Source organism: Dermacentor albipictus, chromosome 6, assembly GCF_038994185.2.
Source record: "Dermacentor albipictus isolate Rhodes 1998 colony chromosome 6, USDA_Dalb.pri_finalv2, whole genome shotgun sequence".
Taxonomy (NCBI): Eukaryota; Metazoa; Arthropoda; class Arachnida; order Ixodida; family Ixodidae; genus Dermacentor; species Dermacentor albipictus.
The window spans coordinates 96,020,446-96,045,195 of record NC_091826.1 but is presented as its reverse complement, the minus strand read 5'-3'; the positions used below and the strand labels follow the sequence as shown (position 1 = coordinate 96,045,195).

Sequence of the window (24,750 nt, the reverse complement as noted above, 5' to 3'; positions counted from 1 at the left end):
CGCTCAAAATGACGCCCGAGATCAAGACCTCCTTGACGCGCGCGTTTCCTGCGCGTCTGCCCTCTCTAGACGCGTAGGACAGGCGCGTACGGCCTCGCAGACGCGTGACGCGCAGCCAGGCGCGCGCGATTCACCGCGTGTGGTTGGGCCTTAAGAGCTGAGCTCTATAATTTCGAGCGATGCGTGCTACGCATCGTATCGCGAGCCAGCACGTTATCTTATTTCTTAATCCGGCTGTCGTTGACAATACAGCAGGTGAGCGGTGTTGAATTGCCCCGCTTATCATGTGACCCGTCCTGGCAGAGTACGCGGCCGCGTTGAAGGCGGCTGAGGAATCGCTACGAATGCGGCCGTCCAGGCGGGTGCCTAGCGCGTTTTTGACTGCGCACCATGTTTGTTTTGTTGTTGCCAAAAGTTCTGAAACCTTGAGACTACAGTTAGTTCCTGTTAGCGCCAACTATATCAAGCGGTAAAAAAGAATCGAATAAGTTTGCTTTTTGTGAAAAGGAATGAGCTTTTTACTTCATTAGGAAAGTAATAAATTTCTTGTTTCAGGAAACAATTAGGAATAGGGGGAACATGCGACGGAATTGCTTATGGGTAAAGTCTTTCAATACGAGCACTCGTAGGGGTAAATAATAAATCTCAGCTGGTATCGATTACGAGTTAAGCTCTCCAGAGGTGGCACTTAGGGACTAACGTAACGGACAGTGCCTCGGCCATGGTAGTATTGCCAACGCCGGCCTGTGAAGGCGTTGCTCCATAGGTCACTAGGGGCATAGTGGTCGCTCCGTGGGGAGCTGTAGTGAACTGGGTGTCGCTATACATGGCGACACAAGGCTTTTTGTCGAACCAAGAAACAAAAGTGGGGGAGGGTTGGCTTGAGATAAGCACCTCCTCACGGAACCGGGTTTACTGGATGGATCTAGACGTTACGCAAAGGTCCGGGTGTGTTGGAGGCGCGTTAGTATATGTCATGTCTATGCTGCACTGACTTCGCGCGTTGCTACATGCACGAACACGGCGTTACCAATATACAGCATAAAATTTGTCACATTTGTTGCTAACTAGGCCGCTTTTCATCTGTCTGTGCACAACAGACCTCTTGCCTCTTGCCTCTTGCCTTCACGTGTGTGTTCTTTAGCTGACTGTTTGAGTTTTGGTTGAATTTCGCTAACCTTTACAATAGCTAATGATTTCCTTTTTTTTGCCTTGTTACCGCTTCACCATGAAGGCGCTTACTAAATTAGAATGGGAATTAATCAATCAATCAAACAATAAAATAGGTAAACGAATCAATCAATGGCGGATTAACACTTATCCAGTTCGTATAGTTTAAAAGCTCAGTTGCGTGTTGCAAGAACGAAACCCTGTTTTTTAACTTCCAGGTGCTGCTGCAGTCCTCATCCGAGTTCCTGCATGAGGCCACTGGTGGTCGCGTTTTCCTCAAACAAGTCGTCATTGAGTTCCCGGAAACGTGGCGGGAGAGGAGCACAGCTCGAAGCGTGCCTAAATTTTCCTTCTCAACGAGCGATGTCCGGGTTGAAGCTTTTGAAAGCGTTCGCAAGGGACATTTCTTCAGTACAAAGCTACGAGGGAGGTGTGGAAAACGAGGCGATTTCATTCGCGTTTCACCCGACGTATTGGCGGAGCTGAACGCAACCAAAGAGGCCCTCAGCGACGCAAGTACGAAAACTTCCTATCGATTCATCAGCAACAAAAACAACAAAACAAAAACACTATACACTACTAGTACTATTACTACTAATGCTACTGCTACTAAATATAATCAATCAACTGTTCATTATAGAGCGCCAGAACAACTATGCATCCTTCCGTACTGGTTCACATAACAAATATAATAATGATAATAATAATAATAATAATAATAATAATAATAATAATAATAATAATAATAATAATAATAATAATAATAATAATAATAATAATAATAATAATAATAATAATAATAATAATAATAATTTATATCTGCCTCAATAAATAGAGACAGGGAAGATGCAGAAAAAGCTGTCATAAACAACTGGTCATGGCTGCAACAACTCAATGCAAAGCAGCAGCGACAGGCTATTCGAAGCAATTCCTCTCCCACATGACGGCTTCAGGTTAAAATAAAAATTAACACAATAGCAAAAATATCAGAAGACTAAACAAAATCCTATGCGCACTTATGTACGCGAAGAGCAAATTACTTCATTAGAAGCATAATTCCGCATAATAAAGTCTATCGTGAAATAACATGCATCGAATGTTAGAATGTATGACAGGAATAGTGGAAAACAGTATAAATTCAACAAAGCAAAGATCCTAAATGAAGTTTAAGCACATCTAAGGATTCCTCCATGGTACATGTCTATAAATATGATGTTTCCATGGAACGAATGGCTGGTTGGGTACAACTAAACAAGTTGAAGTTAGCAGATTCGAACACGTTGAGAAGGGAAGGAAGTGTATTTGGAGGCGCTCTTCGGGGGGGGGGGGGGGGCGGAGGAGAGCTCGTAAACATGCGTTCTGTTGGCACCACCCAGTTTTCAGGGTGTCTGAAATGGCAACTCTTTATTTTCTTACATGTTTGCGAGACGCCGAATAAGATTTGTAATATTGCTACGCGCTATTCCAACGCACTGAAACACGCATCCTGCCGAGCATTCAAGAAAGTGCCGTAAAGACGGTGAAGACGATGATCAGAGCAACGCTCGTGTTGTAGTTCTACCATCAAGTCTGCAGTCGTCACTGTCTGCATATATTTTGTAAATACAATTTCCTATCCCTTTTGCCTACTTTCAACCACGTCGGATTTGGTGGGAGGTGCGGGGTGCCCACATGGAACAACAGACCTCCGCAGTGGCCGACGCTTGCCTTTATCCACGATGGCGGAAGAGGGGTCGGCGCCCACTGAGGTGACTGCAACGACAGCGGTCCTCCTGGCTCAGCTAAAAACCAAGGCACAATCTGCGGTACTGGCAATGTCGACATCGAGGTCTGGCTACCCCTTTACAAGCGTGCAAGTAAGAATAATCACTGGGATGAGACGAACATGTAAGCAAACAAATTGTTTTACCTGAAAGGAACAGCGAAGGTGTGGTTCGAGAATAGCGAAGACAAAATTGGGAGCTGGGGTTCATGCAACGAAAAGATGCATTCCCCGTTCGGCAAGTGTGCAGGTAGAAAGGCAGCAGCGAAGAAGCTGGTATCTCGTGTTAAGACAGCAAAAGAGTTATAGCTGACTTACGTATATGACGTGCTTGCCTTTTGTCGCAAAGCCGACGACAGTATGGCGGAGTCTGAGAAAGTGTGTCACATGTTAAAGGCCATAGCAGATGATGTCTTCAATCTGGTATGCTGCAAAACTACGACATCGTCGATGCTATCATGCAAGAGTACAAGCGCTTTGAGGCCGCGACACGTCGACGCATTGTCCTTCATTTCGCTCGACATTAGAATGCTGCAGCAATGTGGTCGTGCAAAGAAGTACCTGAGCCGTCGGCGCCGCTCACCATAGATCACGGGAAGATCATCCGAAGTGAAATTGGGTGCTATAACGCAAAACTATTTCAAACTTTTCTATTCCTCTTCTGCGATCAGCCCTCCGCGATCGGTCGAAAACTTTTTTGGAGCACCCCCACTTCACCTGTCTGTCACGCGACGTCACGAAAATCGTGATAGCTCCCCATCTGATATGACGTGTAAGCACTGATTATGCATGATTTGGCTGAACAATAGAAAAATAATTATTTCTGATTCGACGCCTTTTGGCCATCAGCCCTCGGCGATTGGTCAAAAGGTTTCAGACAGCACCCACTTCACCTCCCTGTCATGCGACTTCATAAAACCGCAAAAACCCAGCCCGCCAAAGTGACGTGTACGCGTTAAAGACCCACTATTAGGCCGGGCAAAACTGAATTTTTCTTCTGAATAGCCGCAGGCTGCCCCATTCCGAAAGTAATGTAAGATGGCTGCCGCCGATTGCTCAGGAGCTGGCTACTCGCAGTTGCCAGAGAGCATAGGTTTATTTGCGTCTAATAAAGCTTTTTGTGCGGCCGTGTACCGTTTTCGAACACTTTAAGAACGTTTACGGCTTCATTCTGCCAACTCTTTTTTACAGAATATTCGTTTTAGCATCATCCTTAAGCTACCGTTGCATGACGCCGCGATTGTCGACCAGCCACCGTAAGCTGAGAAAGGGAAAGCGGACCCATCACAGAGGCCGGCACCACCCTTTTCATTCGGTCATCGATTTTCAGTGCAGTGACTCGTCTCCATCGAATCCCTCTCCAGTTGAGCGACCTCCTCACCTCTTGTGAGCAAATTAGATAAGACAGGCCTCTCAGTGTAGGCAGTGTTATATGTTCTTCAAACAAACAAAAGTGACCTCCTGTGAACGAGGAGAGCGTATGGTTGCTCCGTTGAGACAACCCTCCTGGAGATCGCCTGATGCTTGCGTCGGCGGTTAGCAAATTTGACGTCAGGAGATTGGAATAAAACATATTCGAATAGTTTTACGTTATAGGGTCCCTTGACGCTGTGTCTGCTGCTTCTACGTGCGGCCGTACCTGTGAAAATAGCTCTCATATGGTGCCTAGCCCAAGCTGGCGTTCATAAGGAGCTCTCCAACGCTGGCCTGGAGCCTTTATACGCCGCAGCCCCTTACCAGCCGAGCAACCATTGTCCGTCACTTTCGCACGCCCAAGGTGCAATTGCAATACTCGCAATCCAGCAGAGGGGAGGACTGCTGATGACGGTCCCATTTGCTTGAACTGCCGTCGTATAGGAAGCGTGGCCCGTCATTGGTACAGCCGGTGGTATTGGTATCCAGAGCCGTTTTGGTACAACCGTCGCCCTGACATGAATCGTGGTCAATTTCTGCCCTACCGCGAGCTTCCCCAAACCACCTGGGACGACTTTCCCTCCATGAAGTATCGTCGCTCAACCTCTCCACGTGGTCACCAGTCTCGTTCGCCATTGTTTCGTCGCCAATCATCTCACTCGCCCCAATCCCCTCGCTCGACATCGGTGATTAGACGATGCAGGTCCCAGAGGTGATGGTGCATTGACAACTCGCCTGCCAAATCCACTGACCACACTGCAGACCAGAAAGAACCTGATATACGTTAAACTGGGTGATGCACATGTTTTTTCTCTAGTGGATACTGGGGCTCAGATAACAGTGTTGAATTTAGAGCTTCGTCGCCCTCTTAAGAAGTTTCTAACTCCACCTGCAGTACCGTTACTTCGTGTCACCGATGGCGGAACGTTTCCCGCGCAAGGGATGTGCTCCACTCGAATAACTGCTGCTGACCGATCCACAAGCGCACTACTTGCCGTGCTCGACAAGTTCTCCCACGAACTCAACCTCAGTATGGATGTCCTCCATGCCCATTCTGCTTTAATGAGTGTGCAACCGTCTTTCTTTAGCTACCTACCAATCGTGCTACCATGACGCTCCTTCTGCACGCCAAGCGCGCTCGTGCTCAGTGGATTACGTTCGTGTACCTCCTCAAGCCGTTATGTATGTGAACTTACGGTCTTTTTATCCCATTCCCAATGGCGATTACATCTTGACACCGATTGTTGACGCCGTATTCGCCAAAAACGTCGCACTTCCTCTCACTCTTATTAGAGTTACGAATAATCGAACATCTCCACCCATATTGGACTTTCGCTAGTGCATGCAACTTATCCCAAGCGTCATGACTCTAGCCCACTCTCTCCTATCTATGAGTGCGTCGTTTCTGCATTAATCATCGACGCGTCTTTGTCCTCGGCCTCTTCCCCTTCTTCGACGGTGATATTGACAAGGTGATAGCGTATTCCTTCGTGCCCAGGCAGCCCATATGTGGCGCACATTGTACTCCTACCACGACATCTTTCCTTTTTATGACAATCCTTTGGGACATACATCTGTGGTAAGTGATAAGGCCAATATTGGGAACGCCAGCCCAATCAGACGACGTCTTTATTGCGTGTCCTATGCCGAGCGAGAAGCCATACAGTGTGAAGTCGACAAGATGCTCACTAAAGACGACAGTGAACCTTCACGCAGTTCAAGGGCATTACCAGTCGTCGAAGTCACGAAGAAAGAGGGCAGCTGGGGCTTCTTCATAGACTACCACCGCATAAAGTAACGCACAAGGACGTCTACCCTGTGCCGCGGGCGCGACTGTTTACACGGCTCTCCCTACTTCCCTTCTATCAACCTGAGGTCAAGATACAGACCTCAGGATCCCTCGATGATCAAGGTCATGAAGAGACCGCATTTCTAACACCCGTTGGGCTTTACGAGTTCAAGGTAATGTCTTTTGGACATCGTAATGCCCCAACCGCATTTGAAGGGAAGATGGACTCCCTCCATCATGGATACAAATGGTCAACATGCCTCTGTTACCTTGACGATGTAATAGTCTTCTCGCCGACCTTTAAAAGCCATCTTAGCCACTCGTCGGCAGTTCTTGAAGTTTTCCGGCAAGCAGGCCTTCAGCTCAGTTCTGCCAAATGCCGTCTTTGCCGCTTCAATATCATTGTGCTTGGCAACCTTGCTAGTGTTGAAGGCGTGCAACCTGACCCAGAAAAAAACGCTTTGTCAAGCACTTCCCTACGCTACTTTCCACTAAAAGGCTGTTTCACCTGGCGCCATTTTTAATCAGCCACACAGCGAATTCCGTCGCTCAGCGACCGCCGCGACGTCGTGGGCTCAGCTCGACTGGATTGCAACAAGCTGGTTGCGCCATCGCTGAGTCGCAGCGATCGGCTCGATGTGGGCGTGGCAATGTGTGACGAAAAAAAGCGCCTTCAAAATAGGCGCTTTCCTGTTTTTCCGCGCGTTGATAGCTCTGTGGAGCAATGTAGCGTGCCAGTTTTAGCTATGTTTTAATAGTCAGTGCCCGCCAGCGTTTGGGGCTTAGGAGCTTCATAAACATTTTCCTACCGTTTAAAAGGAGAAGCCGCACGCTATGCAGGTCGAGAGAAGGAAGCCGCTTCAACATGAGGCACGTACCCACGTCATCGCCACCATCGTCAACCTGTTCATCACTACAAATTGCGCCAGGTACTTGTACATGCACATTCAATAGTAGCTTAACTGTTCTTCAACAAAAGCAAATACTCATCCAGGAAAAAAAGGTTGTGGCTACCATAGTAACAACGAAACTAGAGTGTACTAAACGGAACCACTCCACCGATGCCGCTCAAACCGCACGCTCATACTTGCGATTTGTGCAGCGCCTCACTCACCCTATCTGCAAGCCGTCGTGTAGACTAAACGCTTTTAAACATTAAAAAAATGATGTACCTATTCTATTACCAACAATAATAGGAAAACTCGAATATTTGACTAGTTTCCGAGTTGTTCTTAATTAACGATGTAGGCATACATACTTCGTGCGCAGGAGGCAGCCTTGCGCATCGCTGCGACAGAAATCGCGCTGCCGCAAACGCATGTGAAAGCCGTCAGCAAAAATCGCTCTGCGACGTGCTCGGAAGAACGATGTTTTTCGCCCCAATCACGCCATGTGAAACAGCCTAAAAACGTACGGTGCATTCTCGGCTTGTGCTCCTATTTTTGACGTCTTGTCAAGGACTTCGCCGACGTTGCCCGTCCTTTTACTTAACTCTTGAAGAAGAAAACGCAATTTTCTTGGGGTCCTCATCAGGCCACTGCGTTTCACACGCTACCGACTTTACTTACGTCACCAGCCATCTTGGCCTATTTTGACCCGTCAGCCCCCACTGAACTTCGCATCGACGCCAGTTGACATGACATCGGCGCTGTTCTCGCCCAGCAGCAAAATTAAGGCCGACTGCTCCATCGCCTATGCCAGTCGCCTTCCATCATACTTGTTCGGCCACACCTTTTCAGTCTTCACAGACCACCATGCCCTTTGCTGGTTGTCTTCCCTCTATGATGCGACTGGACGTCTTGGTCGCTGGGCACTGAAACTGCAAGAATACTGCTTTTATGTCACTTACAAGTCTGGCAGACTGTGGATCCTCCTCGTCTTGTCAGCGCACAATTCGGACCTCTGTGTATTAGCGATACGGATTTCACCGACAGACGCAGCGAGCAGCTCCATGACAATTTGCGGTCAATTATCCACCGTCTATGCTTTCATCACTCTGCCCCTTCCCTACAGTTATTCGTGTTTCGTCACGGAATCTTATACACACACAACTCCAGCTTCGATGGCCCAGATCTTCTCCTGGTTGTTCCGAAAACACTCCTTTCCATTGTTGTCGAACAGCTTCATGATGGCCCCACCGCTGGACATCTCGGTGCAACTCGTACGATCGCGTTCGGCGTCGGTTCTTCTCGCCAGGCCTCCGCCGCTCTGCTCGTCGATACGTTGTTGCTTGTGAGTGCTGCCAGCCGATCCGGTTTAGCCCATGGACAATCCCGGTTTCCCATTCTACCGCGTCGGCCTTGATCCCATCGGGCCATTCCCAACATCTTGACTGGGAACAAGTGAATGTCCGTAGCTACGGACTACGCGACATGAGGGGCTATGACGCGGGCAAGGCCGACAAGCTATGCCACTAACGTTGCAGGATTTCGCATTTACTATGGTATTATTCACCACTGCGTTCCTCGACAGCTACTGAACAACCGTGGTCCCTGATTTATGTCCCAAGTCGTCGACGACATTATTCGTTCATGTTTCTATACGTCACAGCGAAACGACTGCTTAATATCCCCAAGCCAATGGGCTTACCGAGCGCCTGAAGTGCACGCTGACCCCAACGCTCTACATATACGTTTTTTCAAGCCACCGTGACTGGGACAGCACCTTGCCTTGTGTGACATTTGCCTGCAACTCGCCACGCCATCACACCACTGGCTTTTCTCCCTTTTATCTTTTTTAGGCGAAACTGTAACTTACCTCGCCAAATGTCATTTTGGCCACCGGCAATGTACTCTTCTGGGCCATCTCGCTGACGCTTCCGGAGTGCAGCCTGATCCCGAGAAAACTCGCGCTGTCAAAGCGTATACGGTTCCGAAGACAGCCGCAGACGTTCGAAGTTTTATAGGGCTATGCTCGTACTTTCGTCGTTTTATTCAAGATTTTGCGGCAATTGCTAGACCCCTCACTAATCTTTCGAAGAAAGGCGTACAGTTCTCGTGAGGTACTGCAGAAACCGCCGCCTTCTCTCGTCTCGTTACTTTTCTCTCCCCACCACCCATGTTCGCCCACTTCGACCCTGATGCCCCTGCAGAATCGCGTACAGATGCCAGCGGTCATGGCGTAGGTGCCGTCTTAGCCCAGCGCCAAGTGGCCAGGATCGCGTTATTGCTGACACCATCGGAGCGCAGCTATTCCATTACGGAACCAGAATGCCTTGCTGTAGGCTGGGCGGTTGCGAAGTTCTGTCCTTACCTTTATGGTCGCCCTTTTTTCCGTAGTCACTGACCATCATGCTCTCTGCTGGCTCTCTTCGCTAAAAGATCCTACAGGCCGGCTTGGTCGATGGGCTTTGAGGCTGCAAGAATTTTCATATTCCGTGGGGTACAAGTCTGGGCGCCAGCACCAACACGCTGACAGCTTGTCGCGTTACCCTGTTGACGACTCTGACCCCTCTAATACTGCTAGTGCTTCTTGCGTATTCTCTGTATCACAGCTGCTTCATTTCGCCGACGAGCAACGCCGTGACGCCTACATCAGAGCATTCATCGACCGTTTTGAGCACTCTCCGGCCGATGCTACTCTACGCCTCTTCGTCCTCCGTTACGGTACTCTGTACCGTCGTAACCTGCATCCGGACGGCTCTCAGCTCCTACTTGTAATACCTAAACACCTCAGCTCCACCGTTATGGAAGAGCTCCACGACGCACCAACGGCAGGACATCTCGGCGTGCCTCGAAACTATGACCGTGTACGTCGCCGTTTTTTCTTGCCGGTTCTTGCCCGTTGAGTACGACGTTACGTCGCTGGTTATGAAGTGTGCCAACGACGCAAGAAGCCTTCCCAGCTCCCCGCTGGTTGCCTGCAATAGCTCGACATTCCTGCCGAGCACTTTCATTGGGTCGGCTTAGACCTTCTCGGTCCATTTCTGGAATCTACCTCAAGAAACAAGTGGGTTGCAGTCGCGGTGGACTACGCGACCCGCTGCGCCATAACCCGTACTCTTCCGACTAGTTGCGCAACTCATGTTGCGCACTTCCTCCTACATGATATTATTTTGATGCATGGTGCTCCGCGTCAATTGCTAACACACCATGGCCGTACATTTTTGGCCAAAGTCATCGAGGACATCATGCGTGCCTGCTCAATACGGCGTAACTTTACCACCTCCTACCATCCCCAAAGGAACGGCCTCACTGAGCGCATGAACCGCACCCTTAAGACATGCTATCCAAATACGTTTCCGACGACCACCGTGACTGGGTCCTGGCTCTACCTTACATTACCTTTGCATACAACTATTCCCGTCTCGAAACTGCTGGCTTTAGCCCGTTTCACCTCTTGTATGGCCGCGAACCAACGCTACCACTGGACACTGTGCTTGCGTCCGCCACAGCTTCAACTAGCGATTATGCCCGCGATGCAATCGCCCATGCTGACCACGCTCGCCAACTTGCGCGCGCTCGTCTAGTAGTGTCTGAAGACAAGCAGAAGCAACGCTACGACCTCCGTCCCCATGATTTCCATTTTGTGCCCGGCAGTCTAGCGTTGCTTTTGTCATTTTCGCGTAAAGTTGGCCTATGTGAAAAACTCCTTTCTTGTTACACAGGTCCACATCGCGTGCTCCGCAAAGTCTATGAAATCGTTCTAGCCACGCCCACTACATCCTTCGCTGTGACAACCAGTGACATTGTCCACTTCGCCCAAGTCAAGCCCTACAACTCTCCACGCGCCTTGTTGCCACCGCGGGGGGGGGGGGGAGGGAGGGGAGGTAGTATTACGCTATCATCGACCGATTCGCAAGAAACGAGCCGCGGCCAGAAGGATGATGAAGTTGGTCGGTGCACTTGGCGCGACCGAGTGTCGGCCTGGCTGCCTGGCTCCAGTGTAAATAGCCAGTAAATAGCCTCTTCTGTCTGTGTCTTTCCACACGCAACAATATCAAGAATTTAGACTACACCAATTTCAAGGAAAGAGCGTTTGGTTGTTTTTCATGGTTTGCATTAAAGACGTTACGAAGGAACGTTTTTTGGGAAATATGGTGTTGCAGTACTCGAGATGAAACATGGAGTAGGGAAATGTGGTCGCCTAAACAATGTGATATTGGAAAGCAGAAAGGAACAGGGAAACACAAGAGCAGGAGCCAGAGGTAAAAGGGTGCTAGCCCTGCACCATGATTATCAACATTAACCAGTCGAGGCAGAAAAATTACTGCATTTTTTTTAGTGGACCCTAGGGAAAGTAACTAATGCAGAAATGACGTGCGGCAAACACGGAACGTTGCTTCTTTAATTTATGGGTGGTAAAATTGCATATCGTCAAGAAGCTTCGGATAATATATATTATTATGGAGGGCCGTATACTGGAACTGAAAGTGTAATTTTACACATTTTGATTATTTAATTGTGAGTTTAGGTATATTTTAGAGGGCTGGCTAACGGTTACCGGAAGGGTGTTTGAAAATATTTATTCTGGAAGCATACACTTAAGCGAGAATTAAATTTGTATGTCCTACCCCACACTCCAGAAGCATACTCCAGTAGTGGAAAACACACAGTAGAATAAAATTTCAGAAAGCCAAGAGGGGAGTGGAGGTGATCATAAATACGAGAAACAATACCAAGAGCGCGAAGGGCACCCTGTTCCGAATATTTCACGTGTGACGAGAAGCTTAGCGTTTTGTCGAATTACACACCAAAGCATTTCATCTCATCAACCCTGAGCAGTGGAGCACGACGAAAGGTTTAGGTAAATCTCACATGGGGTTTTTCGCGTGTAACAACACTATATTTTTGGAAGCACTTACTAGGAGCTTACTGTCTCTGTACCAGTTTGAAAGCAAAGAAAAAAAAGCATTTCTCGAGGTCAATGTAGTCAACACTTTCGATAGCGTTAACCAGCTTTAAGTGGTCAGCACACATATGGATTGAAGAGTGCTGAATTGCTCACGTAGTCATTTACGAACAGTAAGACTAGATGAGGGCCATGAAAGGATCATGGAGGAACCTTGCTTGTGATCTCTTAGCTAAGAGGTCTCTCGAATAATGCCAATGAAGCACTACCTATTGCTTAGGTAATCTGATACTAGGGCAGTTATCGAATAAGGTATGTCCATTTGCATGAGGTTTCTAATGAACAGCTCATCGAAATCTACATCAAATGCTCTACATATGTCAAAATAAGCAGCGTCCAACTTGCTCCTACTAGGTATCACAATGGAAGCATCGGTGATAATGCTTGCAAGTTTGTACTTGTGAAACGTCCTGGCACAAAGCGATGCTGTTGATGTAGAAAATGCGCTTAGCATGAATATAAAGCGTGAAATGAAATCGAATATCGAGCATTTTTCACGCAGTGCGGAAGATAGCTATAGGATGGTAGTTACTAAAGCACTTACAGCACCCGAGTTGCGTACGCGCACTACCCATGGGACCTTCGGATATTCAAGAAACGTACGACAATTTGGGGAACTGTTATGTATGCATGTGAGAAAAGAGACAAGTATGCTTCCATGCATCCTATACGAGTGCGCAGGGATACCGTCAGCGCCAAAAAAATGGCATGGTTTGAGGTGCTTCATATATTTTAAAAGAATGTCTTTATCGGCTCATCGCGTACCCACAGTGCCGCATTGTTAAGGAAGGTTACTTTTGGTTGAAGTGTCTGGAAAACTAAATGCATAATAGAAATGCTCTGCACGGGCATCAGCAGTGTTGCAGGCAACACCGACATTTCGTTCAAGGAACACATGTTCAGCGTTCTTTTTACAACAGCCAAGAGCGCACGCACCTCGACAAATATTGTGAATTACGTGTCGTGATGGCTTCGATACGTTCACTGAGGTCACACTGACCATTGTTATATGAAATTATTTAATGGATTTCAATCTATCAAACATTGTTTACTTACCATGCCCAGAAAAAACCCTATTGGTTTAGGGGGGGGGGGGGTTACACTCATATTAAAAACAATAACAACGAAAATCTGCCTGCGAATAAATGTTGAAAAAAACAAACAGAATGAATAAAACGCACTATTGTGCAGAGTAGTTACCAGGCGCCAGCAAATACTGTAGAAAAAGAGGAGAAAGGTAGTTTAACAACGTGTGAACTATGATACATCGTAAAGCACAATGCAATAATAATCGATCAATCCATAAATAAATAAATAATAAATCATCCATTCATTCATATAGCGTACCTAGTAACAAACCTTAGGACCGAATGCTGACACGCGCATGAAAAACAAAAATAAAATCGGCTACATGGAAATAAATGTACAGAAAACAATGAGCACAATTTTAAAAGAAAAACAATGTACACATAAAAAGTGAAAGGCCAATAAAATGGAAAAAGGAGGAGCAGGTCAGTGAAACTGGGAAACTGCGAGATGTGCGAAACTATTCCACCAGAACGCAAAGCTCGGAAAAGAACAATGGGACCGCCTTATGAAAAAAGTCCGAGATTTGGAAACTAGGTGTATCCGCCGTGGTTGCTCAGTGGCCGTGGTATTGGGCATCTAAGCATGACGTCGCAGAATGGGATCCCGGCCACAGTGGCCGCATTTTCTATGTAGGCGAAATGCGAAGACAACCGTGTTACTTAGGTTTACGTGCACGTTAAAAAACCCCAAGTGGTCCAAATTTCCTGACTCCACCACTTCGGCGTTCTTCCTAATGAGACCGTAGTTTTGGCACGTAAAACCACGTAATTTTATTTGTTTTTAACCTAGACCTACGTATAGCTCCGTATTTTGTGGATGGTTGAGTGTTGGTCATGACAGGCAAGAAGATACAAACGTGTATATTCGCCGTTGAGCTTGCGCGGTAATGGAAACATGATATAACTCACGACTTTCACATTGGTGAGGGTACCGTGAAGGAGATTGTGAGGAAACAAAGTCAGTGCGATTACGTCGTCATCGTTGTAAGGGCGAAGGCAATACCCCAATGTGATTGAACAAGGTCGAGTGCCTGTGTTAACAAAGTGGGAATGGCATATGCTTAGATATGTTTTCTGGACCCAATCTATAATGTGCCTGTCCGATCTTCAATTGATAATCCAGACGGTCGATGCGTATTCTGGCTGACGAAAACAGGCAGTTGTGTACAACTTTAGGAACGGTGTAGGTGAATTTAACTACATCTGTAGTCTGCAAGTAGACCCAAGCAAGGGCATATGACATTGTAACGCCGTGTATAGGTATCAGAAAAGTCTAAATTACTTTTATCCGGTTTATCTCCCTTTCAGCAGTAAATTAGAGCACAATGAAAAACCATATGTGTAAGCGCTGCAATAACATTTTGAAAAAGAGGGGCACGGTAATAGCTGAATTTGGAGGAGTGTAAACGATGCTTGTGACTTCGACCATGTAAATCACAATGTCGCTTGTTTTATGCAGGCGTGTACGTCATCTACGTTGAACTGAATCATTTATTCGCAAATAATAGCTGTGGTCAAGCGCATACATCAGTGGCCCTTATTGCATGCTCTCATTAGAAAAGGCCCCTCGCGAGGGCGCACCTTTTCAACAGTGTTGACTCAAACGCTCTTGCATTTCAGCCTACGCCTTCGTCAATGAATGGGCCCGTTACCGGTATGGTGTGTTTTATGAGTATGGGCGCTTGGGACACAAGACGTACCCAATGTCCTACTGCCCGTGTTGCAATAAGGTGAGTCCCAGCATTTGATTCTTTGTTGTAGCGCAATGCATCGCTTCTATATTAGGTCACATATTATGTATAGAAATGAGATGACCTACCCAAATATTAGTTACCTTTGTATAAAAGCGTGTACTGGCGCCATATCGATTCACTGACTCCCAATGAAATTCCCTCTGACAATTGACTTAGATTTATTCTTCATCGCAAAGCAAACCTTCCAGGTCAATCTCATGCATACTGATCCATGGCCTCCAATGATGGACTTTTCTTCGTGAATCCCACAGAAAGTTGCGCAACTAACTGACTCATTACGACCGCCACTAAACTGTCGCGCATGGCTTTATGAAGCTTGAAACAGCACCGCGTATTATGCAGTTTAAACAATGCCTAATAAGACAGAGCACGGGTCAAGCGCTGACTGCCAAGACCTTTATAGAAGGTCTCACAAATATATGCCACTCGCAGCGGGGTGATAGACAGAAAGGAAGAAAGGGAAGGCGATTCACCACAAATAAACTCTTGGTGGGCATGAGCCACTAGCGTAAAGCTACACAAATTTTAAATACCAAATGCTACACAATCGAAACAGATTAACTTTTAAGGAATTTGAGTTCCTTATCGCGAAGAGATGAAGAAGGGGACGCTTACGCAAGTGGCTCCTGACTGAGTTATTAAAAAGGCCCCAAAGATTTCCGTGACACTCTTATCGCTGTACTTTCTGAGCACACGTGCGTCTTCTAGGCGGGGGGAACAGCCACCCTAGATTACTACCTAGAATACTAGATAGCAAGATTACTAGGTAGCTAGATTACTACCAGTCTTGATCTTGACATTGCAAGCTGTGATAGCATGTCGAAGCTCGACCATAGTTCTCTGTGAAGCATGCGCAAAGTGGCATGCTTTTACTACAGCTCGGAAGTCGTTTGCAGAACGTGGAAGCTGCAGGATGCCTTATCCAATGTGAAGACCAAATGCCGCTGGAAAACTCTTTATCAACGCCGTGTCCTTTATTCAGCGGCTGCGGATTTTGTGCTATGAAGTGCATGAGCAAATGTGATATCGCTGTAACGTATCACACGCCAAGTTAAAATTGAACTCTCTGATACTGTCATTATTCACACAGTTAATCCTGGAACTATATTCATTTGCGCAAGACCATTGCACATCTGTATACGCATCGCATGTTCGGAAGTGCTGCAAACGAGATGTGAAATGAAGTAGAGTTTTCTTGTCGCTCGTTTGTCGAGCTGGAAAACGGTCTTCTCATATTCCATTACTTCAGTGAGAAATCCGTGGCACAGTGATTGGAGGAAATGGCACGCTGCCCTAAATCTCGTCAGGTCTAATGTAACGTGAACCCAAGGGCTTTTTTTTTTCTGCGAAGCGCCATTATCAATCATTGGTCACGCTAACGTGTCTGTGATTTTTGTTGTGCTACCACTTTATGCCTTCTTTTGCTTCCAGGAAGTGGTACGTTGGAACTCCTGCTCGGATAGGATTGAGCATCAGATTCTAAATGAAGATATGTGCGAATTTCACGACCACTGTTATGCCACTGAAGATTGCGTCGTCGTGGCAACTCAACCAGAAGATGACCCCGTTAAATCGTCGATCATGTACCTGCCACGTCTCGAGAATGTAAGTTTTCTGTAATTACTTCTATCAGCTATATAGTTTTAATAACAACCCTAATAATGATCGACGGAACGTTTGATAGAGCATGCTGTTTGCCTCCTGGGAGATAAACAGAAGACGGCTTCTATCATTTTCGCGTTTTTTTCATTTTGCTTTTTGAGAAGTTCGTATACAGGCAGAAGGCTTGAAATGTGTAAAAACAACTTATAACATGTGTGTAAGACAATTATTCCTACCGCACAAAATGCCTAATACGTTAAGTGTTAAGTGTGTAAGTGCGAAGGGCCGGTCCCGCTGCACTTTTGTCTGCGCGGCGCAATGTAGGAGCCCATTATACCAGCCGCTGCCAATATGCTCTCTCGTAAGCGCACTGCGTCACTGATGATAAGAACTCCCAGAGGATTAGGAAACACCCTAATGTGAAATTTGAGCATTGCTATATAGGTGTTTTTATTTCCCAACATAATGGGTGGTGCGGATAATGTCTAGTGCGTCACTGCAAACGGAACGAAGTGTGGAGCCACTGCTTCGCTTATATGGAGAAATCACGTGAAACAGCGTGTGGATAACGCGTGGGCGCAATCCATAGCGACGGCCGCAGAGAGATTCCAGGTGGCGTGCGCTACTCTGGCGTCATCTCGTAGGAATAGTCACCGCAGTGCGCGACCTGCACGGCACCTTTGAAGGTTTCACCATACTCTCTTCCTCCCCTTACTGACGTATGATTCTACTGCCCCCTCCTCCTTCGCTTTCGTCCTCGCGCTCTCTTGGCTCTGTCCGCTTTTTTCATCCAACATTGCGCTCCGCCTTCTTATTTCATCTGCTGCGTTCATTCGCCCGGTTACGCCGGGAACGTCGACACTAGACGCAGGAACGGGCGCCGAAGAACTGCGCTCAAAAAAAAAATTAGGTGGTAACTCTCTTAACGGAACTGTGCATGATATGCGGAGCATTATATGGCATTCAGTGCAGTGCGGAATGTGTTTTTAGTGCTAAGGTGCATGCGAGAGTTATGCTGATGTAGTATACGGTATTTATATATGCGTGACGACCGAGTACGAGCAGTTATCCATATATAGACGTTGCAAAAAATAATACTACGATACCATCAACAGATGCTCGAGAGATGGGCCACAGCGAAAAAGACGATGAGGTGTCTGCATTTTTGGCCCAAGCTTGTGTCCGCCTGGCGATCTCGTTCCAGCTTACATACAGCGTAAATCGCCTCTTTCGTTTGTGTCTTTCCACGCATAGCTTTCACGGGGAAGCTTGCGAACCCCGCCGCCACCACCAAGCTCCGAAGCGGCCGGTATATCGAGCTTGTTTTCATAATCCTTTGAAGAAAGTCAGTTTAAGCCTTCCATTACTGGCGCACTCTTCCTCTTGCTCGCCTTGCACCTGCTCACCCGTTCCACATGTTTCAACAGTGAAATACCTCGGCGTTTTCCACGACAGTGACTTCACATGGAATACGCATGTGGCCCATATATGCTCTAGATTACGTGCAGTTTCAGGTACATTATACAATATCAGATATTACATGCCACTCTCCGTTCGTAAAATTGTTTTGCAAGCATTGGTTTACGGTATGCTTCGCTATTGGATTACGGTGTACGGCCACTGCGCGATTCGATGGAAAAATAGAGTCAGCTCTATCCTTCGATCTATTCTGAAAATTATTGGTTATGATTTAGGTTTAACCACCGGCATCGACCTTTTCAAAGCCTTAAGGTTGCCAGATTTTAACGCCCTTCTAACGGAAACGGCCATCCTGAGGCATTTCTGGTCGCACAAATACAAGGTCGAATATGTTCCTGCTCGTTGTCTCCGGCCGAAAGAGCGTTTTCGGGTGCCTCGCTGATCTACCAAGTACGGTCAGCGCACTCGTAATTATTTCATCCCTTCCTCTCTCAATAAGCTACCAGTAAGTGCCTTTCGCGCGAAATCCAAATATAAATTAAAACAAATTCTTCGTCGCATTAACCTCTAATCCGTTACGCGGTCGGTTCATTCCTGTGTATTGAAACCCTACATACCTTTATGGTACTGGAGCAAATACATCGATTTATTTGTTTCATTATACACCTACTGATGTATGTGAATAGAGCGTGCAAAGAGTACTTTTGTATTCTTTCAGTGCCCTGCTCCCTGCTGATCTCATATGTATATTCCTGTCTCTTTTTTTGGCTCCTATTTCGATTGTTTTTGTTGGCTGTTGTCAATAGGATAATTGATAGTGTTTATGTGATATACAAACGACTGATGTATGTTTTCTTGCTCTGTATAAAGAATGCTGCGTCATGTTACTTTTCAGCGCAGGATACGTAGTTTGTTTTCATTTTTGCCTCCTCATTGCTGTTTGTGTTTCTCTTCTGTGTCCGTGCCTGTTAATGTTTCTGCATATCTTGTGTTATCCCTGACACTACATTGTGTTAAACGCTGTATGTCGGCTGTGCCCCTCAAGCCCAATGCTCCTTTGGCATGCCTTTTATGTATTAGTGCTGGCGGAATTCCTGTGTCAAAAAGTATTATTATTATTATTATTATTATTATTATTATTATTATTATTATTATTATTATTATTATTATTATTATTATTATTATTATTATTATTGTCGCCATGGCTCCCGGTGAAGAGCCGCATCAGCAACGGTTGTGGGTCGTGACATTGCTCCAATCGTCACGGTTACCCACCGTCGCAACGCTGTTGTGGCCTGAAGGGGCACTACCTTTAGGATCGATCTAGATCTATGAATGTGTCTATGCTATTACCAGGTGGGACCCAACAATTATATTCGCCAATGTTATCTTTTATTTCAGCGGCACCCTACGCGTGTGGCTCCAAACTTATGAATACGATATCATCAGCGGGAACATTTGGAATATAAAGCTGCACGAACTCTTCAGCGACACCTTTGAGTGCAAGGCTGCCGCGAAAGAGGCTCTTGTGACTCGCGTTCAGACATTTACAGAGGCGTACTTTCCACGCAGCCAAGACCACTTGGCTTTTTACCGCAAAGCTGACGACGCGATGTTTCAAGCAGATGAAGTGCGTAATACTAAAAGGAATCGCGGATGACGCTTTCCATTTGCGTGTATTTGGCAGCGTTTCCACTATAGATGCCATCACAAAGGAATTCAGTCACCTTGAACAAGCTAACAGCCGCCGTATAACGCAGCACATCACACAGGTGCAGTTGCGGAGACATGTGAGTGCCGATCGCATCAGCTCATTACCTGTGACGATGTAAGCAGCATTGTTCGCTGCGACCTGGAGGCCGTCTGTTCGCTAACCTTCACCGCGACTTCTCCAGACGGCCAGCAACCACGCTGCCTATGATTCAGGCCGTTGTCGTCAATTCGAGGACATGGGTCTCAACTGCGTGTGTTCGTCAACTAAATCCAGCGTTTCTCAGTTCTCTAGTGGCCCTTTTTGTCTCGGCCAGTCCTTTTCTGCCAGATATCGCAGCCCGTCCGAATGGTGTACCCCGATTAAAAGTCTATATGCTACCACTGCAGTCGCATTGGCCATGTCGCTCATCACTGCCGCAGCCGATGGCCTCCACCAACTCGGATTATGTCGGTACTGATTCCCACACCTCTGAACGATTCTTATGTCTGTGTTTTATGAATGTGTTTACGTCATGCATATTCAAATAAATGATTTAGCTGCAAAATGCACATGTAGCCATGCGCAAACCTCAGTAACGCTCATTGCATACTCTTATTAGAAAAGGCCCCTCGCAAAGCCGCATCTTTTCAAGAATGCTGACTCAAACATTTTTGTATTTCAGCCTACGTCTTCACGAATGAATAGGCCCATCCGCTACGGTGTGTTTTATGAGTAAGGGCGCTTGGGACACAAGACGTACCCATTGTCCTACTGCCTGTGTTGCAATAAGGTGGCATCCCACCATATGACTCGAGATTTGATTCACGACGGTTGGCATAGTTCCCTATGCCATCCGACGTGAACCCATTGCCGGTGATGCCCCAGCTTTGACCCTTCGCTAGGGTTTCTCACTATCACCTCGTCGCCTTCAGTCTCGTTTGCCCGCACGCGTGGCTAACTTCGCTGCCTATTGCCAGCCCCCCACCGAGCCGGAAAACTGAGCACGGCAGCTTCTGAAGTTGAACCTGTGCTCCCGACCCTGTCCTCTAATCCTCTGCTCACATTACCTACGAATCAAAGCCTTCTTGACGCTGGCGTTGACGGCTAACCTGTGAATGCATTTATCGATACAGGAGCCCATATTTCTATGATAAGTGCTACCTTCCGACGGCGACTTAGAAATCTCCTCACCTCAGCGTCGGCAAAAGTTGTCCCCGTTGCCGATGGCCATACTGCCCCTATTGCTTGTAGGCACATGTTACGTATCAACATCACGGGCACCTACACTCCTGCCCTCTTCACCGTGATTGCTTACTGCCCCACGACCTATTTCTCGGACTCGATTTTCTCTACGCGCATTCCACTCTTATTGACTGCTCTACCATGCAGTACCCTTCACCTTCAGTCGCCGAGTTTCGCAGAACCTTGTAACCCACCCAGTGCCACTTGCGCCCCACCGGCTTAGCCGCCTGTCACAAAAGTCGTTAGCTTGCATTCAATTCTCGTCTTACCCACCTGCTCCTGATGGGGAGTACCTCGCCCCTCTTTGTCCCGACATTCTACTGCAGTATGGCATTACCATGCATCACGGCATGCTGGCTATTACTGGCAACCGCGGGGTCGCATTCATTGTTTTAACTTTGAATAGGCAAACCAAATTCTGCCGCAATGTATTTGCCTTACCAACATTAATTATCTCGGCGGCCATCAAGTGGCGACTTTATCAACTGATGTTTATTCGGAGCTTAGCGGGCCCCTCACGCCAGCCTCGGCCATCTATCCCATCATACGAAAAAGGTTGTGGCGGGCCCGTTCTATACGCAGGCTGAAAGCCTTGCGAAGTTTAATTGCCCTAATGAGGCATTTTCGAATTGACGATCGCGCTTTAATTATTGTGCTCAAGGTCAAGCATAGCATTCATAGTGGCGATGCCTATTGAGCGATGGCCATATCGAGTTTCTGCGTCTGAACGCCGCGTAATTCAATGTGAAGTTAACAAAATGCTTGATAAAAGTCTAATTGGCCCATCTTCCAGTTCCTCGGCGTCACCTGTGGTGTAGGTTAAGAAGAAGGACGGCACCTGCTGCTTCTTTGTAGACTAGCGTCGTCTGTGTAAAATTACTAAGATTCCTACCCGCTCCTACGTGCAGACGGCGCCCTTGATTTCCGCCACGCTTACAGCTATTTCTCTTCTATTTATCTTCGATGTGGATACTGGCATATTGATAGAGAAAAAAAACGCATTCATAACGCCCGATTCCCTAACCCAATTTGAGGCGATGCCCTTTGGGTCATGCAATATTCCGGCCACCTTCGATCGTATAGGGGACACCTTGCTCTGAGGTTTTAAACGCTCCATATGTCTCTGCTACTTCGACGCTGTGATCATCTCGCCAAGATTCCACACTCATATTGAGCGTCTAACAACTATACTTCTTTTTTTTCCCAAGGCGAAGCTCAACTTACCCCGTGAAAATGTCGTTTTGGCCTCCATCAATTGACTGGCCTGGGGAATCTCGTCGGCGCTTCCCATGTACAGCCTTATCACGACAAATCTCGCGGTGTCCGACATTTTCCGGTTGCGAAGACAACCACAGACTTTCAAAGTTTTGAAGGGCTAGGATTGCATTTTCTTCGTTTTTCTGGCAATTGCCAGACCCCTCAATTGTGAACAAAGGCGTAACATTCTCATGGAGTACTTCTGAAGCCGCCGCGTTCTCTCGTCTCACAAATCTTCATACCTCACCACCCATCCTTGCCCACTTCGACCCTGATGCCCCGAAAAATTACGCTTAGTTGCTAGCGGCCATGCCGTAGGTGACGTCCTAGTCCAGCAACAGCAGCACCAGGATCGCGTTATTGCTTATGCAAGCCGCCTCCTATGACCGTCGGAGCGCAACTACTTCATTACGGAAGGAGAGTGACTTGCTTCTGTCATGGCAGTTTCGAAGTTCCACCCCTACCTCTGCGGTCGTCCTTTCTGCGTATTTACTGACCATAAAGCTCTCTGCTGGCTCTCATTCCTAACGGATCCTACAAGCCGGCTTGGGCAAGGCACTTGGAGGATCAAAGCATTTGCATATTCTGTGGTTTACAAGTCTGGCCGTTTACACTCAAACGCTGTCAGCTTGTTGCGTTACCTTGGTGACGAATCTGACCCCTGAAATACCGACAGTGCTGTTAGCGGTTTCTGAATATCACAATTCCTTGATATCGCCAACCAATAACGTTTTGACGGCCACCTAAAAGCACTGTTCGACTGTTTTGAAGGTTCTCTGGCCGATAATACTGCATATCTTTTCGGGCTCCACAACGGTACTCAGTACCGTCGTAATCTCCATCCGAACGGCTCTGAGCTTCCACTTTTGATACTCCGCACTACCGTTCTGGAATATCTTCACGACGCATCAGCGATGGGACGCGTCACCGTATCTCGAACCTACGATCGAGCACGCCTCCGTTTTTTTGTCCAGGCCTCCCCCGTTTCGTAGGACGTTCAGTCACTGCTTGCGACGTCTGCCAACGTCGCAAAAGTCATTCCAGCTCTACGCTGGTCACCTGCAGCCACTCCATAAAACCGGGGAGTCCTTCGGTCGTGTTGGCTTGTATTTTCTCGGGCACTATCCGGAATCTATACATCAGGGAACAAGTGCGGTGCGGTTACTGCGGACTAGCCGACGCCATGTTGAGCACTTTCTGCTGCATGATATCGTTTGATGCGTGGTGCTCTGGCCCAGATGATCACATTCGCGGGTGGTGTGTTTCTCTCCGAAGCCGCTGATGACACCATGCGTGTCTGATTTATACAATATGAACTTATCAATGGCATCAGTGAGTACTTCAATTGAACCCTTACAGACATCCTATCGAAATACATTTCACTTGACCACCATGACTCGGTCATTGTTCCTCCTTACATTACCTTCGCTAGAACTGTTTCCATGTCGAAACTGCTGGCCCCGTTCTATCTTTTTACAACGCGCAGAACTGACGTAGCGATTGGTACTGTGCTTCCAGCCACCACAGCTTCAGCTAGCCATTATGCCCCTTGTGTACATTTCTAGTCAGAAATGCGCAAGCGGCAAGCAAGGTGTGCGCGACGAGTAGCGACGTGTGTGTGTGTGTATGTACACACACACACACACACACACACACATATATATATATATATATATATATATATATATATATATATATATATATATATATGTATATATATATATATATATATATATATATATATATATATATATATATATATATATATATATATATATATATATATATATATATATATATGTATATATATATATATATATATATATATATATATATATATATATATATATATATATATATATATATATATATATATATATATATATATATCCACACGCACACACCACACACACGGTCTTTCTTAGTGGAGACGAATTTTAAATATTGTCAAATCGCCACATTAATCTCGATTACTTGAGGGAGCAACATTGCTTACACTGAAAATGAAAATACATAACTTCTGACACAATTTTAGTATTGTACTGTTTATTAATTATTTTGTGCGCGTATTGCACAAAATATTGCAAAAAAATAATTGTAATCAGGAGCTTTGCGAGGCCCAATCATTTTGGAACGAATTTCGAACGTGCTATTTCTCAGATAAGCACTGCAAATCTTGTGACAGCATTACAGGCATGATATAGTTATATTTTTCATGAAATACCGAATACAATTTTCTGCATTGAAGTTCCAAAATTACTTGAACAATAATGCATTTTGTCGCGTGCTCTGGAAATGCATATTGTGAAATTGGTGTTATGGTCACAATTTCTTCAATTAGCAAATATTTTATTCATTGTTCTGCATTCTTTTTCTGTGTATATGTACCACTCCTTTCTGTAGCGCCTACGGGCCTTGAACGTATTTAAAATAAATAAATAAATAAATGAGCAAGTAAATAAATAAATAAATGTGTATGATATTTTCGAAGTATCCTGCAAATTGTAAGTTGCCGTTTGTGCAATGATGTATTCAGTTTGCATGTAAAGCAATCTCACTTGTCTATTATAAATGCAGTACACGAAGCGAGTGATTTTTAAAAGTGTCGGAACGAATACAAGCACAACGAAGATATGAACACCTGATGCACAACAATCATTTCATGCCGAACCAAGCATGATTCGCATTTTAGAAAAGTCTACAGAAGCCGA

The 24,750-nt window shown here is 46.3% G+C and overlaps 1 protein-coding gene across 2 annotated transcripts in view; it reads left to right on the top strand.

The window, feature by feature from the left end:
• The first annotated feature begins 2,874 nt into the window (after positions 1 to 2,874).
• LOC135907512 (calcium-activated chloride channel regulator 1-like) overlaps positions 2,875 to 24,750 on the top strand; it is a 135,788-nt gene continuing 113,912 nt past the window's right edge. For both annotated transcript variants that reach the window (XM_070520901.1, XM_070520900.1), the window contains exons 1-3: positions 2,875 to 3,057; positions 14,693 to 14,802; positions 16,258 to 16,431. In XM_070520901.1, the coding sequence (XP_070377002.1) occupies positions 2,889 to 3,057; positions 14,693 to 14,802; positions 16,258 to 16,431 (453 nt within the window). In that variant the 5' untranslated portion in view covers positions 2,875 to 2,888. The remainder of the gene's footprint in view (positions 3,058 to 14,692; positions 14,803 to 16,257; positions 16,432 to 24,750) is intronic.